At 39.8% G+C, this 18,407-nt stretch overlaps 1 protein-coding gene across 5 annotated transcripts in view; it reads right to left on the minus strand.

Moving 5' to 3' along the window:
* The window catches only part of LDB2 (LIM domain binding 2), a 263,357-nt gene that overhangs the window by 27,139 nt on the left and 217,811 nt on the right, over window positions 1–18,407 (minus strand). For all 5 annotated transcript variants that reach the window (XM_069977444.1, XM_069977445.1, XM_069977443.1 and 2 more), the window contains exons 4-5: window positions 4,932–5,054; window positions 3,467–3,550 (exon numbers count right to left, since the gene is read on the minus strand). In XM_069977444.1, coding sequence (XP_069833545.1) covers window positions 3,467–3,550; window positions 4,932–5,054 — 207 coding nt within the window. The remainder of the gene's footprint in view (window positions 1–3,466; window positions 3,551–4,931; window positions 5,055–18,407) is intronic.

The raw sequence follows: 18,407 nt of genomic DNA on the forward strand, positions 1-18,407 counted from the left end.
GGGACTGCGCTAGTTTAAAGGGAATCTATCATCAGGTGTATCACTGCACTATTTTTTATCGGTTTTGGCACATGGATGTCGGTAGCAACCCCCCCCCCCCCCCTAGTGTAGCGATATCCCCTCCCCTCTGTGACTTTAGAATCAATGTGACATTAGAAGAGTTTCGGCTCATTGGGCGCGGGCTGGCATGCCCCGGTGCTCTGGGTCAGGTCGGTGCACGGGAAAAGACCGGCATTTGCTTTAAGGACTATGGATGTCCACTGGCTTTCTACATTATTGCATCCTGGAAGGATGTTAAAGCCATATGGTGTCATTGATTAAAATATTTTAATATGGTTGGAAATAAAATGCCTGGGTTAAAAAAAAATGGTGGAATTTGTGTTAATAAATCAGCATATATGACCTGCACCAAATTGTAATGTGCTTTACACACTTTTGTGCCTTATGGCTTAGTGGAAAGTGGGAAGTGCCTCATTAAAGAGGTGTGGCTTAGCTGTAAACGGGCAGTTTCTCATTAAAGGGGCGGCGCTTATAGAAAAACAGCTCAAATCTTTTTTGATCCTTTATGGTGTGAAAGTGAGCCAACTAAGAGATGATGCAAAGTTAGACTAGACAGTCTTAGGCTATGTTCCCACTACAGGAAGGTGCCATAATTTAGTGGTAATCTTATCTATCTATTGATAATGACAGCCACAAATAATAATTATGATGATCATCATGGTCGACTGAGGCGGGGAGAAGGAGACTCAATGGCAGAGATGCCTCCATGACACTAACCACCAATGATTAAAGCAATTTTTTGGCAAGTATGGATAGTGGGTGGCTTTCAGAATCACCCCTTTTGCTGGGCCATCTTGACATGAACTTTGTTTACTGCTGATTTTCTGCGGATAAACTTACATTTTAGACTTTACCTTTAACAAGTTATGCCAGTTATTGATGTAGACCACCACTTTCCGGCCCTATTAATTGCTTCTGTCATTTCTTACGTCTCACTGCTAAATGTACACGTTCACTGATGACTTCTGACAACAACCATTAATACCAACCTTAAATGACCCTTGGCAAACAGTAGTTAATATAATAGTTAGCGTCCAGCTATCAGCTAACCCACCACTCTCCATCACTTTATTACTCTAGTTCTTCCATGCAAGAATGGGATATTCTGAATATTTTGCATTTGCTGCTAATATGGAAAGTGATTAATATTTAATAATGACGGACAAGTAGGTATAACATTACTAATGCATTATGAAAGATGTTATAGTTAGTCAAGTTTATACGACATATCAGCATAATAGTTCTTAATGGATTGAATCATCTTCACTCTGTAGACTTTGCTACAATTAAGTTATTATTATTTAATGTACTGCATGGGACATATACCACAGCTAATATACCCTGCATTCCACCTGATTCTTATTCTATCTATCTATCTATCTATCTATCTATCTATCTATCTATCTATCTATCTCCTATTTATCATCTATCTATTATCTGTCTATTATCTATCTATCTATCATCTATTTATTATCTATCTATCTATCTATCTATCTATCTATCTATCTATCTATCTCCTATCTATCTCCTATCTATCTATCTATCTATCTATCTATCTATCTATCTATCTCCTATCTATCTATCTATCTATCTACTATCTATCTATCTATCTATCTATCTATCTATCTATCTATCTCCTATCTATCTATCTCTAATCTATCTATATCTATCCATTTTTTGTGATCATATATATATATATATATATATATATATATATATATATATCCAAGTTCGGCAGTGTCCATTCCCCCAGTCTTCTCTTCCTCCTGCTAGAATACTAATATGTATGAACATATAGGTATAAAAACTGAATGAGACAGAGATACAGTTAAATCCACTTACAGGAAACCAGCCATTAGATTTCTCCAATGCCACATAGGTAATGCACATCGACAACAGACACTCCTGGGACCTTTATACAAAAACCATTCTTATGCCCCCATACAGCTGTCACAGTCATGGTCTGCCACCATACAGATAGTATAAGTACTATAAAAGTAAAGTGGTTATTTGAGTCCTTAAAACTATCTTTTGGGTGGGATGTCTGACCTTCTAGACCACACCATTGAGATGGCAAAACTTATTCGAGCTGTTATTGCTCTTCTTTACTGCAGAATAATGCTTTTATTCCCTACTGGTGTAAGCGGATCTATGTGCTTACAAGACTTCCATTGCTTAACCCCAACTGTAAGTATTATATGTTTGATTAAAGGATGTATCATGGGGGCGATGGCCCAGGAAAGCATCTACACTGACATTGTTGTTACCGCTCTACTTGTGTAGGGTTATTCAATAGCTAATAGGTGTTTTTTCCATAATCAAAAACTTTTCTCCCTTTAACTTTACTTCACTTTACTTATCATCATGAATATATCTCCAATGGTCATGTTATGACATTGCAATGGTAATGTATTGTGCACATTGTGCACTCGTGTATTGAGTTGCCAGGAGACAACTATGGACAACATGTGGTTCCAACAATAATACTGAGCTCATAATGCAATGTTTGCATGATGCCGGATAGCAATGATCGTTCCGTGGACAAATTAAAGTTAAAGTTTTAAGCAATTGTGTCCAACTGTAGTCAGATTTCTCCTGAACTACGGCAGATGTCCTAAATTACTGTAAATTAATCGGATTTATTAATTGAGATCTCCAGCTGACACGCTGAGGTGAAACATCAATGAGCGAAGCATTCTGCACGCAGTAAGAAGCAAATGGCAGCACAATTAGCAAATTACCAAAAATGAATTGAGTCATCCATATGCACAGCGAATAAAGAGACTGTTCACAGCTGCCGGAATAAGACTTGTGCTCACAGAAATCTGAAAATCCTGAGCCTAAAATGATCTCAGTTAAGGAAGAGATGAGGTTGTACATAAGGTTGAATATATGTCTTCAGAGACCAGTCAGTCTTATATATCTCAACTGTTTAAATACATCCTCATCAATAAGTAAGAAAAAAATAAGAAATTAAAGGGTTGTCTAGCTTCACTAAGTGTTTGTGGGGGGCTTAGACTTTTATACTCACCTGCCCTGATCCCCTGCTGCGTTCTCAATGGCAGTTTTTCCTGCTTTTATCTAAGCAGAAAATGCCTGCTTAGCCAATCACTGGCCATGGTGCTGAGTTATTGGTTGAGCAGGATTTCCTGTATGTCAAGATAGGATGAGCTCAGTCAGGACTGGGCACCATCAGGGTGCATAAAGTGGGGGATTGGAACAGGTAAGTATAACTTTTTTTTTTCTTCTTCATTTTATGCCAGTCTTGGGCTTTACACAAATAGTATCTAGCCAAACACTCCTTACTTTACAGAGTTGGCATAGATCAATAGTACAATTCAGATTGTAATAATAATAATAATAATAATAATAATAATACTTATCATAATAATTTCCAGTTACTTACCCTGAGGTAGTTGAGAGTGAAGTTGGTAAGACCCATCCTAGTTATATTTTTGGAGAGCTGCTCTAGCACCTGGGGGTCTGGTGCCTGTATACACACAAGACATAGATTACAACACTATCACATTTACACAAGGTGTTGAATATGTTACCACATAATAGTATTAGAAATGCTATAAAAACAATCAAATGACCGTGTAATTATATATACACCAAAAATACATTTATACTAATTTTAATTCATTGATTTTTTTTTCACATTTATTAAATATTACTGTACAATCCGACAACCATTCCTTACAATTTAGACTCAAAATTAATTTTAGGAAATCCGCTCATCTCTATCCATGAGTAATGAGGCAAATACAGGTTTCCATATGCTTCTGTGTCTGGGGATGTGACATAGCATAATGTGCCGCTAATATACTCACTTTAATCGCTTTCTATCTCTACTATATCACATACTTTTGCATAGGATGGTTTCAGGATATGATATTCTTGGTGGTCTAGGGTGGTTTAGAGGTTAATAAGTAATATAATTTGTTATCAGGGGTGGTTCAAGGGTTAATTTCAGTGGACCAGGATGCTTTTAAGTGTTAATGCCTTCAGATTAATAAAGAAATATATAGAAGAGAGAAGTGGGACTGGGCTTTGTTGGTTAGGGTGGGGATTCGGAATTGTTCTTTCTGTGTATCGGGTAGTCAGCCGAGAAAAACTGACAGCTAACAAGTCAAGCATCATAATCTAGGATGTATTATAGAGATGCACATTTTTTTTGCTACATCATAGAAAATAGTATTGCAGAAGTCCAGACATGATAAGTACATGGACCGGCATTTTGTCTGTTTCATGCATGAGGAAGCGACAAAAGTGAGGAATATTTCTGCGCTGCATCGGCCAGGTTGTAGCGAGTGTGTGCGGATGTGAGGTCGAATGTTATTTCTGAACAATAACTTTGTGAATGTAGGAGAAAAGATGACAAATTCTTTCTCAACTATGTGATTCTTGACAAATATAAGAAATACAAGACTGTGGAGGACACTGTATGTAAGGATCACAGGGTTCGGAGATCAAGATGAGAGGTAAATTGGGGTGTCGTCAGAATAAACATGATATTGAAAGCCAAATGAGCCGAAGACGTTTTGCAAGAAATGGAAGTTGGAGGGGGTTTATGATAGACCTATGCAGTATGCTGAGAATGGGGGAGGTGATGATGTAAAGGAATGAGGAACACAAAATAAACGGTTTGGAAGAGGAGCCAAGAAAGTGATAAACCTGGAGGAGTTTGGAGGAATAAGAAATGGTCAATGGTGCTGCATTCACCCAATATGTCCTTAAAATCTAGGTGGTTGTAGGGAATTGCGACAGGTCCAATTGTATATGTTGGTTGAGCAATTTGGATCAGTAGGATGAACCAGGACCACAGTTTTAACCAACATACCCAGTGCTGAAGTTACTGAGGTACTTACATGCATGGCTAGTATGCTGCGAGGTACTAATTCTCTGTATTGTCTAATGGTAAAGTGCCATGTCTTGATTCTCATGAGATCATCAAATGTGAACTCCAGGATGAGGCGGCCTTCAGTGCATACCTAAGAGGGAAGAAACAAAATTTACTTTTTGACATATTAAATATATTATTAAAATTCTGTTTTCTTGTAGGTTGTTTCTATTTTCCTGCATGGCTTCCTCCTTGTAAGGTATAGATTGATGTATACTCCCACTGTGTACCCAAACAGTCCAGGAGATGCATAGTTAATAGCTAAACTTATACCAGTGTTCACCTTCTCATAGTGGATAGATGTCAACACTGTGGAAAGACATTATCGAGAAAGTGTCATTCCCACTACATTGTTGTTGCTAAGGGCGAATCCCATAATAAATATAACACAGCCAAAGCCCAGAATGTACAAGTGCTCAGAAAACCAGGATCAGGCTATCGCCCCAGATCAGGACCACCTGTACAACTGTTAACTCAGCCAACCTGGTATATGCTCACTTATCCAGACAGGCACAGCAAGGCACTTGCTCTCTCATGCAGGTATGCAGTGCCTGGTACAGCTGCAAATGGAAAAAGCAATTAGTCACTTTCAACTGAAGGATAGGGCTGCCCTAGGCACCGGACCACGGGTGCCTTGTGGTAAATACGGCCCTGCATGGAGTATGACCCCCGATGAGACACATGACATGTGACTGGACCCATATAATGTGACCACGGAGTATGACCCCCGATGGGACACATGACATCTGACTAGACCCATATAATGTGACCATGGAATATGACCCCCGATGGGACACATGACATGTGACTGGACTCTTTCAATTTGACCATGCAAGTGCCTCTTAAAGGGGAACTCCAGGTAGAGGTTAAAAAAATTTAACTTCTGCAGAAGCATAAAGCATTACTTACCTATCTATTCCCGTTTTGAAACTACAAAAAAATCCATTTGTTTTGGGGGGTTTTGTTCTGCTTTGTGTTTCTGTATTTCCTGGTTGAGCAGATGTAAAAAGTACTACAGGTTCCAGAATGCAATGCTTTCCCTCAGCTGTTCATCACAGTCCCCCACCCTGCACATTCCCCGCCCAAATCTGTTGCAGAACATCTAGACCAGTGGTGTCAAACTCAAATACACAGTGGGCCAAAATTAAAAAATTGGACAAAGTCGCGGCCCAACCTTGATAATTATTGAAGTGTGAATGCAGTCCTGGCACTGTCAGTGGTGTGCGTCTCCCAACACTGTGCACTATGATAAATGACATGATCAATTGCTATGATATGATTAAACCCCAACCCATATAATAGTAATAACCCCCCCCCCAATATTCCCCCATGTAGTAGCCAACCCAACCAAAATTGACAGCCCTCCCAGTAGTGCACAAATAAGTGCACAAATAGTAGCCAGCCCCCCAAGTGTCCTATATAGTAGCCAGTCCTCCCCAATAGTTTCCTATTGTAGCCAGCCCTCCCCAATAGTTTCCTACAGTAGCCAGCCCTCCCTAATAGTCTCATATAGTAGCCAGCCCTCCCCTGTAGTTTCATATAGTAGCCAGCCCTCCCCATAGTCTCATATAGTAGCCAGCCCTCTCCCATAGTCTCTTATATAGTATCCAGCCCTCCTCTATAGTCTCTTATATAGTAGCCAGCCCTCCCCCATAGTCTCATATAGTAGCCAGCCCTCCCCCATAGTCTCTTGTATAGTATCCAGCCCTCCTCCATAGTCTCCTAAATAGTAGCCAGCCCTACCCAGTAGTCTCATATAGTAGCCAGCCCTCCCCATAGTCCCATATAGTAGCCAGCCCTCCCCCATAGTCTTGTTTAAAGTAGCCATGGCGGGCCAGATGTAACTAAAACTCTGATTTGCTTGGCGGGCCAAAAATAATGGCACCGTGGGCCAGATTTGGCCCGTGGGCCAGAGTTTGACATGACTGATCTAGGCTCTGTTCACACATTGCAGTTTCATTGTGTTATTCAATTATTTGCAGTACTTTATTATTTCACTGTTGTCCCACCCACACACACAGCATGCTGTATACTCTACCTGTAAGGCTGATATTGGAATAAAGTAACAAACTTTTTGAATTTCTTTTTTCTTTTCATTTCCACACACATATTATGATCAAGCATCTGTTATCTTTGAAGTTGAGCCCCATAATAAGGCTCTGATCCTCTCTGCCGTTTAGCATCATTTACTTGTGTTACTGCATCATTTTTGTGAATATGCTACAGTACTGCAATGAGACTCCAACATGTGTGAACACAGCCCTAATTTCACTGCACACTTCTGCACAATCAGAGAAGTTGCAGCACCTGCTTCTGGCTGGTCAGAGATGGTGAATCACTCAGGGGATTGGGGGATCCAGCCAAGCCTCCTGTGACATCACGCCCTGCCCCCTGTCTGTATCATCAGCGTGATCTCAGCAAACACACACAATGTGGAACAGAGGCATGGAAGATTTGTCTCTTAAGGTGGGATAGCAGAAGTAGCAGGAGACAATGTGGATTGGCACAGAAGCCATTTTTCTTCAGTTCCTGGATTTCTATCAGCTACCAGTGTGGCAGAACCGTAAAGTTATGGTAATACATTATATAGACACATCTATATAACTTTTAATGTACTTTTAATAGAAAACAAGTTTTCCTTATCCGGAGTTCCCCTTTAATGCACCCCAAACCTCCTCCAAAATGCTTCTAAATGGGCCCCAATAATCAACTTTTTTTAAAACAATTTGGCAGTTTTTTTAAACTATTTTGCTATTTGTAGAAGAGAGTTGAAGGGATATCAGGATCATCAGGATGTGACAGTAATATACAATGATGATGCCCATTACCTTCACATTCTATAATTTTTATGTTAGCTACAAGGAATTGGCTCCAAAATACCTTCAAATTCAGTTGCCATTTGTGACCTGTTTGTCAGAATCCAACCCAATCCTAGAGCACTCTAGCAGCTATAAAATTAGCTTATATACTAAAATGCTATTACACCACCACTCTATTAGGCTACATGTATGTGCCCACAGTGCTTTTCTAGACTAAAAAAAAACTTTTACACATTTACTTTTTGGTTATTTTTGGCTCTGTTTTTATAGCCATTTTATAATGTTTTAAGGCTCAGAATAAAAAGCTGAAATTTCTTTGTCTAAATTTACCATTATAGTTCTATACTATACTATGGAGCTGAGGATCCTTTGTGTTCCATGACAGTCTAAGCTACTGTGATGCTTCAACCATTTATAATTATTCTACTTTTGGCAAAAAACAATAAAAAAAACAAAACAAAGCCCAGACAATTTCCCTTGTCATCATTTACCTTAAAACATTATATTAATAAATTGTGAAACATTACAGTTTTCGCAGTACGGTGACAATGCTTATCCTGGAGAGATCTCTTCTCAGCAGTCGTCTCATTATGATCATAGGATTACACTGAAAGGTAACAACTGTGCTACTGAGCTGGAGGCAGATCACACAGGATCACAACACTGATAATACGTGATGATCACAGCTCCCATCCTCCACCTCCCTCCATTTTTAGAACTGGCGACAGAGCAAGCACACATCACACTCCTTTTAACCCCTTTCACTGCTGTTTTTTTTTTTGGGGGGGGGGGGGGGGAGAGAAAGAATTATACCAACTTCCTACACATGTACTATCTGAAAGTAGACACTTTTTACATAATTAAAATACCACTCTGCCATTTATATACACGGACTCCTTCATGCAATTCTTTGTTGAATTGTGCACTAGGGTTTATATTCGTAGAGGTATCTGTATTTAACTTTTATCTTATTTAACTTTACTAGATAAGTGATCAAAAGGTTGTGTTTAGTGTTTCCAAATGTGTTGGTAGTTCTGTGTTAGCTAAGACTTCAGAAGAGAAAGATTTAGGGGTAGTGATTTCTGACAGCCTTAAAGTGAGTCACTAGTGCAACCAGGCGGTAGGTAAAGCTAATTGTATGCTGGGCTGTATGGCTAGAGGTATAACCAGTAGGAAGTGGGAAGTTATATGGAGCTCTAGTAAGACCACATCTGGAACACTGTGTCCAATTCTGGAGACCTCACCTAAAAAAGATATCGATAACATAGAATGGGTCCAAAGATATAAAAAGGATAGAGGTTAGATGCCTCAGACATATCAGGAACAACTTAAAGATCTAAATCTGTATAGTCTGGAGGAAAGAAGAGAAAGGGCCCTATTCCACGGGACGATTATCGTTCGCATAATTGTTAACGATTAACGATCTCAAACGACCGCTATTGCGAAAGACCTGAAAACGTTCACTCATTTCCATGGAACGATAATCGTTACTTATGATTGTATTTGCGATCGTTTTTTCTTCGCTATTTCTTCGTTATTGCGTTCGTATCAACTGCGAACGACGTCTTATTCAATGCGTACGATTTGCGAACGTTTTGCGAACGAGGAACGATAAAAATAGGTCCAGGTCTTATAAAGCGATCAACGATTTCTCGTTCGGTCGTTAATCGTTAACTGCATTTCAACCGAACGATTATCGTTTAGATTCGAACGATTTAACGATAATCTGAACTATAATCGTCCGGTGGAATAGGGCCCAAAGAAGGGAAAGGGGGGACATGATCGAAACTGTTACATTTTTAAAAGGACTAAATAAGGTTCAGGAAGGAATTTTTTTTTTTTATAAGAAACTGAACTCAAGAACAAGGGGACACAGTGCCAGGTTAGTTGGGGAAAGATCAGAAGCGATGTGAGAAAATAAAACTTTACTGAAAGAGTAGTAGATGCTTGGAGCTTCCAGCAGAATGGAGTTGGTAAATCTACAATCATCTACGTTTCTAAATTTCATTTTAAATTTGAATTAGTACACAAATAAGTTGATACATCCCCTTTAAGAGTTACTACAAATTTATCAAGAGCCTACATATTTAATAACCCTACAAAAACCTCAAAGTGATTCCAGTAAATCCTATGCCCTTCCTTTTCTATATAGATCTCCAGATCATTAGGTTTATGAGAAAAAAAATACACACACTTCTTAGGTTGAATTGTTTCTAATGCAACTCAGGCACAACAAAAGATAAAAGGAACATGTAAGAAACAGTTAAGATCCAGTGTAATGGCTTATGCATTCAACCAGCAATATTCAATTTCTGTCTGTTTTCCTTTGGTTTCTGCAATGCATTGTAGTTTATTGAGCAGGAACCTGATGAATATTTAAGAGTGAATAGAGTACATACTATAAAACCAGACCATGCAACTGCATGGAAAGAAAGGGCCTGACCCTGAATGGTCCATTAACCTGGGTGAACAGAACCCAAGCAGGACACCTTGCTCAAAGGAAACCACACTTCTTAGGATGCCCAGTTAAAATGTTTCTGTACTCATTCTATGGAATGTAAAGAGGTGGAAAAAGTTGGGATAGGATAGTAAAAGTTAGTATAGGAAAAGGATCCCATATTGGTCGGCTGCTGGCTGGGTTGCTGACACTTTTACTATTCACTCTTTGTCTGTTAGTATCTATCTGTGGGGTGGAGGTAACTTGCAGTGTAGCTCTCTCAGTTGTATCTGATAACTAGGCCAGGCCTAAAGCCTAATGAGTCCTAGATTAGCAATAGGGCTCATGTTTAGCTTATTTCCAATGGCTATGAAACTTCTCCTTCTCTTTTCTTACTCTGCATCTCATCTATGAGGTGGAGGTAACACGAGGCATAACTCTCAATTGTGTTGATAACTAGGCCTGGCCTGAAGCCCAATGGGTCCTGGATTAGCAATATAGATTCTGTTCACTTTATTCCCAATGGCTATACAACCTGTCTATCTCCTTTTCTTTTCCTTCTAGGTATCCCATCACTAGTGGACATTAGGGCTAGTGACCTGAGCAATTTTCAGTACTTTGCAGGGGCTCTAGCTCCAAATGTAAGCATTAGCTAACAGCAACATTTAGTTCATAAGAACATTAACAGTGCATAAATTAGATACACTGTATACAGTAGAGGTGCAAACATAGCAAAGTGCATGCCAAAAAGATGCACAACATAATTTCACTACATATGAAAACCAATAAGCAACAGCAACCAACAAACAACAAAGTAGCCCAAGCACTGTTCTTGCACATAGGCCTTTTGCGGTGTGTCTGGCATTACTAATACAAACAGAGGAACAACAAGATCGGGTAAAGTAGAACAAAATAAATAAAAGAAAATCAACTTGTTAGAAGTTTGCTTAATAAAGAAAACATTAACACAGTTCTGGCATCGCTTTATTTGTTATTTATCGACCTGCCAATGTCATGTCATTTACAGAAACTCATTCACATAGACATGTTTTATTCAGAGAATCCTTGGGTTTCTACATAGGCAACGTACACATATAAATGTACAGTTACAAACACTTCAACACATATAAGAATATTTATATGCGTCAAATGCATGTTGTACTTTGCTGGAACAATGCAGATTACATTATGTGCCTTAATACTTATATCTTCGTTGGCCTTCACAGGTAAATGGATCTGCTGGAGTATATACAAGCGTGAGTCGTGCCTTTGTGTTTAAGATGAAATTGTAGATGGGGAATGGTTCTTTTAGATAATGTATGCGGTAGAGAACCAGATTTCATCTTGTACAGTAAATAGTTAGCTGGGTTGGTGGACACTATTACAGTAACCTTTACAGTTGTTAAGTATAGTATTTTGCGCACTATTCTTTGTTCGTATTTTGTAATACCACTTAAAACAATGTCATTCGGTCTATTATATGCTAATACAATTAAACCTGCTATAAACTATCACTAAAAAGGACACTACATGCAATACAGAGGAACCACTTGAAGCTTATGGACACTAATGCAAAGTCTGTAACAAGGCCACCCACCCACTACCTGCCCTATATAATACTATTGGCTTGTAATGTGTCAGAGCTGCATATGTTTGCCCTCTACACCCTATTAGCACATTATCATGTGTGTTGGGAGAGTTTTACTGGCATATGCACCTATTGTGTACCTTGAATTTGAGTAATAAAAAACAAGTTATAGTCACCAGTCCTGGGGCCCGCGCGGAGCCACCAACTGTCTCCTGAGCTCCCCACTGGCCCCCCATAGCCAGTCACTGACTGGGCGGGACAACGCTGTAGTCACTGATTGGCTGAGTGTGCTAAATCCCACCTGTCTATGACATACCCAGCTGGCGGGGTCCGGGAGCTCTAGGATGCGACGCAGCACGGGCACTGGGAACGGTAAGAATATTGGGGAGATTTATCAAACTGATGTAAAGTAGAATTGTCTTAGTTGCCCCTAGCAATCAGATTCCATCTTTCATTCCTCACAGATTCTTTGGTGGATTGGTGGGATCTGATTGGTTGCTAGGGGCAACTAAGACAATTCTACTTTACACCAGCCTGATAAATCTCCCCCATTGTCTTAACCCCATTTATTTTACCCCCGTTCTCTGTCCGTAATGAATTTTTGCCCCCCCCTGCCGGACTTCTACTTTAACACGGCTTTGTAGGGATTTTATGTAAGCCAAACCTCCCCTGGATGCTGTATAAGCATACATCATATAGATGTTATAGAATGCTTGGCTATTCTTTATATTCAGTAAAACACTGCCTAAACAAGGGCTATGCATGTCAATATGTAAACTACAAGATAACATTTAGGCAGGATTCATTTTTATCAATTATGTAAGGCATGTGACAGATCCTTGTAATAGGCAGCAATTCATTTCCATAACATTCCGACATAAAACATGCCGCAGCTCTAAAATATGCAAAATCGGTGAGTGGAAATTGTTTTTTCCTTCCATTCTAGAATAAACAGCAAATGCAAAAAAATGTAACAGAAATGTATTTTATCACATAAGCGGCATCCCAATGTAATACTAGAGACTAAACATATTATTTCTGCAAGAAACTAGTCACATAAAGGAAAACCACAGTCTGGAAGAATTTCTCAGAAGCTGTTTTTAATAAGGAGAAAATGTCACTAAAATGAAGACAGTTCCAGGTACTTGTGGTACAGAAAGCTAAACTGTATAAAAACATTGTGAAGGATTAGAAAAGCATGTCTGCTTTCTTTCAGAAACAGCCCCCACATGTCTATGTCTGGTGTTGCATCTTATGGACGCTTTAACATGGCCGGATTATGGGCTAAAAAAACTGTTTATAAGAGCGCTTGTTCCAAAAAAAAATAAAAAAAAATCCTCTATTAATTTTGTACTGTTACTGGTGTCAGAAATTCATGTAGATATGTAATTTACTTATAGTTAAATATCTGAAGTCTTCCAGTACTTATCAGCGGCCGTGCGCGCGGACAGACAGCTGAATTCCGAGGACATTATCCGCGAGAATTCCTCAGTATGAACCCACCCCGGGTGAGGTTTTCTATGGGGATTTTTTACTGGTTTGGAACGTTCCTGTCACAGACAGAGGTGGCAGCAGAGAGCACTGTGTCAGACTGGAAAGAAAACAACACTTTCTGCAGGACATACAGCAGCTGATAAGAAGTGCTGGAAGACTTGATATTTTTAAATAGAAGTAAATTACAAATCGGTATAACTTTCTGACTCCAGTTGGTTTTAAAACAATTTGTTTTGTTCTGGAGTACCCATTTAAAGTTTTCTTTTAGTATGGTTGGCCTTTCAAGATCGTAATGGTGGTGCTGCGTTGTGTGGTGGCCTGTCTGACCCCCCAGGCTCACCCTCTTTGGACTGCTAGAGATGATGCAAGCGACTCCCTCCTTGCTCTTATTAGATGATTCGCCCCAGCTCTGTTGAAGACTAGGTGTGATAATTGGATCTGATGTGCCTGCTGGACTGTGTGCCTCTCGGACCTACGTCTCTGGACTTGATTCACCTTGTAGCTTTCTTTTCCGTTGTGCTATTGGATTAGCTTACATGAAGTATGCCAATACCTCCCCCCCTCTACCCCCCCCCCCCCCCCCCCCCCGCGGTTCTCTCCCCTCCTCTCTTCTTACTCAGTTGTATGGTACTATGCCTAATTTTGACTTTCTGAAATTCAATGTAACGCGCCAGCACTATGTTGGCACTTGTTTGAACGCTTCTGCTAGTTTCATCAAAAATCTAATTAAAACAGGTTTGAGAAAAAAAGTTTCATTCCAGTGATGGGGGGCACCACTGGGCCATTTCTGTAATGTGAATTTGATAAAAAATTTTATTTAATTTAATTTTATAGAAATTTTAGATTGGGGGCCCATTTAAGGCCTATTTCTTTTGGTGGGAGTGGAAAATAATTCAATGGAGTATTTGAAAGGGTGAACTGTGATACAATGCAATCTTTCCTGTATAGCTCAATATATATATATATATATATATATATATATATATTTATATATATATAGTCCCCTTCAAATGGTTCTTTCAAAAATTCTAAATGTTAAACATTACATTATTGCTGACATTCGCAGAGTCAGGAAGTTTTGTTTTGTTGTTTTGCTTATTGTGAAGGCAATTTGCAATAAAGAAAAAGTTAATGTTATAGGTTTACTATTTCTCTGAAAATGTACTTCAATAATATGCAAATAAAATTCAAATGTGAAGCTTGAGATCATCAAAATATGAAAAACACTACATAAAGGAATCTAGGACAGGATAATAAAAAGCTAAATTGGAACCAGAAAGTTGGCGTGGTTTCACTTGAAGGGGCATTGTACAAATACACCAACAATTGGCCAGATTTTGGAACATATTTATGGTGTGAAAATATTTTATAGTAGAGTACAGTCTGTGAAATATTTAGCACATTATTCGACTTTTTAGTCTACTTTTACTTTTTATTTATCTCCCCCACTGTGAATAAATTTCTCTTATTTGTTATCCTACACCTTGATATTGTGTATATGATAATCTCTGTGTGTCATAAGTAAACAATTCTCCTACAATGTATGAATACTGATACCGTTGATGCAAGCTGACCACATTTACAGTAACTCATTGCTGGATTCACAGCTTAGACTACTCAGTACTGCTCTTTAATGCCCTCCATGCTGCTGCTTCTTCTGAGGTTTCCTATACAGATATAGAAGAGCAGTATGTGCAGTGTATGGGAGACATCATAGCAAATCCATTCTAAGATGTAGCTGTGTTGGGTCACCTAGCATGCCTAAACACATGGAATAAAAAGTCTCACAAAGTCTCTTTTACCTCAAAGTACTACCAATAAAAATACACACCTTTACACACACAGACCCTTACACAGCTCTGTAGATGAAAAACCTTTAAGGGTAAGAATATGACAACGCAGGTGCCATCACTTCTGAAGTCATTGTCTGACATTCTCTTTACAGTAAATGACATAGAAAATTAAGCACCCCCTCCCAATTTATAGATTTGTAGGCTCCTTGCTTTGTTTATTTTGATGGTATGGTAGAATGAAGAATGCCGTTAAAATTCACAACTAGTCCAGTAGAAACCAGGCCCTCATATATAATAAAAGAGCATGGCTTGTAGAATGGCAAGGAGGAAAAGATTAAGCTACAGAAAAAACTATTTTAGTGTTTTTTTTTTTAGCCAAGTGTCAAGGAGGTGGAGACAAGCAGCTCAAGTGCCATAACCTGAAATTCTTCCTCTCTCGCCCATAACTTGCAGCCCCTCACTGACTGATGAACAGAGGTCTGTGCATGACTTAAGGAGAAGCTGGGAGGTGAGGGAAAGCAAAGAGGTGAGTTAGGGCCCTATTCCAGCGGTCGATTATCGTTCAGATTATCGTTAAATCGTTCGAATCTAAACGATGATCGTTCAGTTAAAATGCAGTTAACGATTAACGACCGAACGAGAAACCGTTGATCACTTTATAAGACCTGGACCTATTTTTATCGTTCCTCGTTCGCAAAACGTTCGCAAATCGTTCGCATTGAATAAGACGTCGTTCGGTCGTTCGCAATAGATACGAACGCAATAGAGAATAAATAGCGAAAGAAAAAACAATCGCAATTACGATCATAAGTAACGATTATCGTGCCATGGAAATGAGTGAACGTTTTCAGGTCTTTCGCAATAGCGGTCGTTTGAGATCGTTAATCGTTAACGATTATGCAAACTATAATCGTCCGGTGGAATAGGGCCCTCAGGCTGTGGCACTTGACACAGTAATACGTAGACTGCAGAAATAATGAAAAACTCTGCACTAAGAATGGTGAAAGATCCATAAAAATTTAAGGATGATGAATAATAATAAAATTTCTTGTATAACCTATATGGGTGAAGGAAAGCTGGGTAGGAGAGGAAGGGGAAGTTAGCTGACATCTATGATCACTGTCACGGCTACTACTAGAGGTTATCGCTCAGCCCCTATTACTTATATGGAAGACCGAGATAATATAGAAATCTCTGAATTGATAGAACAAGTCATGGATATATCTCCAGGTAACTTCCTGATTTTAGAGGGAAGCTTCATTTTCAGCCAAAAGTCTGATGTGCTATGCAGAGTGTGGATATGTTTCACTTAGTTATAAAATTCTGTTCCCAAAAGGATTTCCTGAAGGGAAGCGTGAAAAATACTGATCAATAGTCCCTGTGTAATGAAGCGTCCTGGAGAACCTGCAGACATAAAATCAAGAATTACTGGAGCGTCGTCCTGACTTTGTGATATTACAGGTATTTGGATTTGCCGGGCGGCTCCTCCGCTCGCTCTCGTTCAGGGGACTCATTAGAAATCGTCTAAACACAGGAATATTTTCCATACAAGAGGCTTGGTTTTTTTGCATCCAACAAATGCAGATGGGTTGTTTGCACTTGTTAACGCTAGCTGACAGCGCTGGGAATTCAGGGTGGGAATCTGCCAGATCAGTTATCTGGTGGAATGTGAGGATGCGTCCTGGCAGTTACTGACCGCATCTTTTCTCATCGCTGATGCCGTGGCTGTGAATTAGGAGGCCAAAAATACGGCCAAAAAAAAAAGCCTCGCTGCTAATAAAGAATCAGAGATACAGGGGGATGTTCTATGAAGCAATGTTTTGTACCATACATTATACAGATGCAACTATTATTGTTAGTGACGTGTGTGCATGTGACCATATCATGGCTCTATAAGGCTGGGTTCACACACAGTGTTTTTGCTCAGTATTTTGGTCCTCATATTGCAACCAAAACAAGGAGTGGTTTGAAAACACAGAAAGGCTATGGTCACACACTGTTGACATTTAGTAGATTTTATGACAAATAATGGCCGTTATTTGATAACAATGGCTGCTTGGAAAAATTTCCAATAACAAAATTATTTTTCTTTTAAATCAGCTGGTGTCAGAAAGTTATATTGATTTGTAATGTACTTCAATTTAAAAATCTCATGTCTTCCAGTACTCATCAGCTGCTGTATGTCCTGCAGGAAGTGGTGTATTCTTTCCAGCCTGGCACAGTGCTCTCTGCTGCCACCTCTGCTCGAAACAGGAACTGTTCAGAGCAGTAGCAAATCCCCATAGAAAACCTCTGCTGCTCTGGACAGTTCCTGAACTGAGGTGGCAGCAGAGAGCACTATGTCAAACTGAAAATAATACACCACTTCCTGCACGACATACAGCAGCTGGTGAGTGGTGGAAGACTTGAGATTTTATTTAATTTAATAAATTATAAATCTGTATGATTTTCTGACAGCTGATTTGAAAGAAAAAATATTTCACCATAGTAACCCTTTAAAGTGGTTCTATTGGCCTTTGTGATCAACGCCCATTAATATCTGATCAACGGGGTGCCAGCACACCTACCTATTAGTTGTTCAGCATAGCTCCCACACCTTGTACACAGTGAATGGTGGCAGAAGCACATGGTTCCTTTGATTGCTTAATGGCTGTGTTGGGTTACTGGAGCTCATCTCCCATTGAGGTGAATGGGAGCTGAGATATAGTAACCCGATACTGCCATTATGCAGTCAACAGAGCAATGTGCTTCCACCTCCATTCACTGTGTACATCCAGGTGCAGTAGCACCATAGAACAGCCGACGGGTCCTGAAGATAGGCCATCAATCACCAATTCCCAGAAAATCCCTCTAAGCCATTAAAGGGGTATTCCCAACAAAATTATTTTTGCATTAATACGTTGCCCACCCGTAGCTTTCCATCTTTCCAATATAAAGTTATTAAGGATTCTGCACAGTTTTGCTGTTATCTAGGTGCCCCCAGCCCCACGGATTGCATAGAATCATCAGCTCTCAGTCCACTCCGACACGCTCCCTGCTCCTGGCCCGCACCCTCCGAGATGGCATCACGTTTCCTTCTTCTCTTCAATGGGCCGGGTAAGCTCTTCTATCCCAGCCAATCTGAAGTAAAGGAGGACGGCGGTCAATCAGTCCAGCTGTCACTGACTCCTTCTCTAACAGCAGTCACCGGTACCGTGTGACCCACCCCCAGCCCTCACCCCCTGACTGTGACCCGTCACCCCTCCCTCTCCCCCGTCCATCAATTGTTCAGGGCCGCTCGCCCGCGGCGCTTCCCGGCAGCTCCCCCCCGCGT

Source organism: Dendropsophus ebraccatus, chromosome 7 (assembly GCF_027789765.1).
Source record: "Dendropsophus ebraccatus isolate aDenEbr1 chromosome 7, aDenEbr1.pat, whole genome shotgun sequence".
NCBI lineage: Eukaryota > Metazoa > Chordata > Amphibia > Anura > Hylidae > Dendropsophus > Dendropsophus ebraccatus.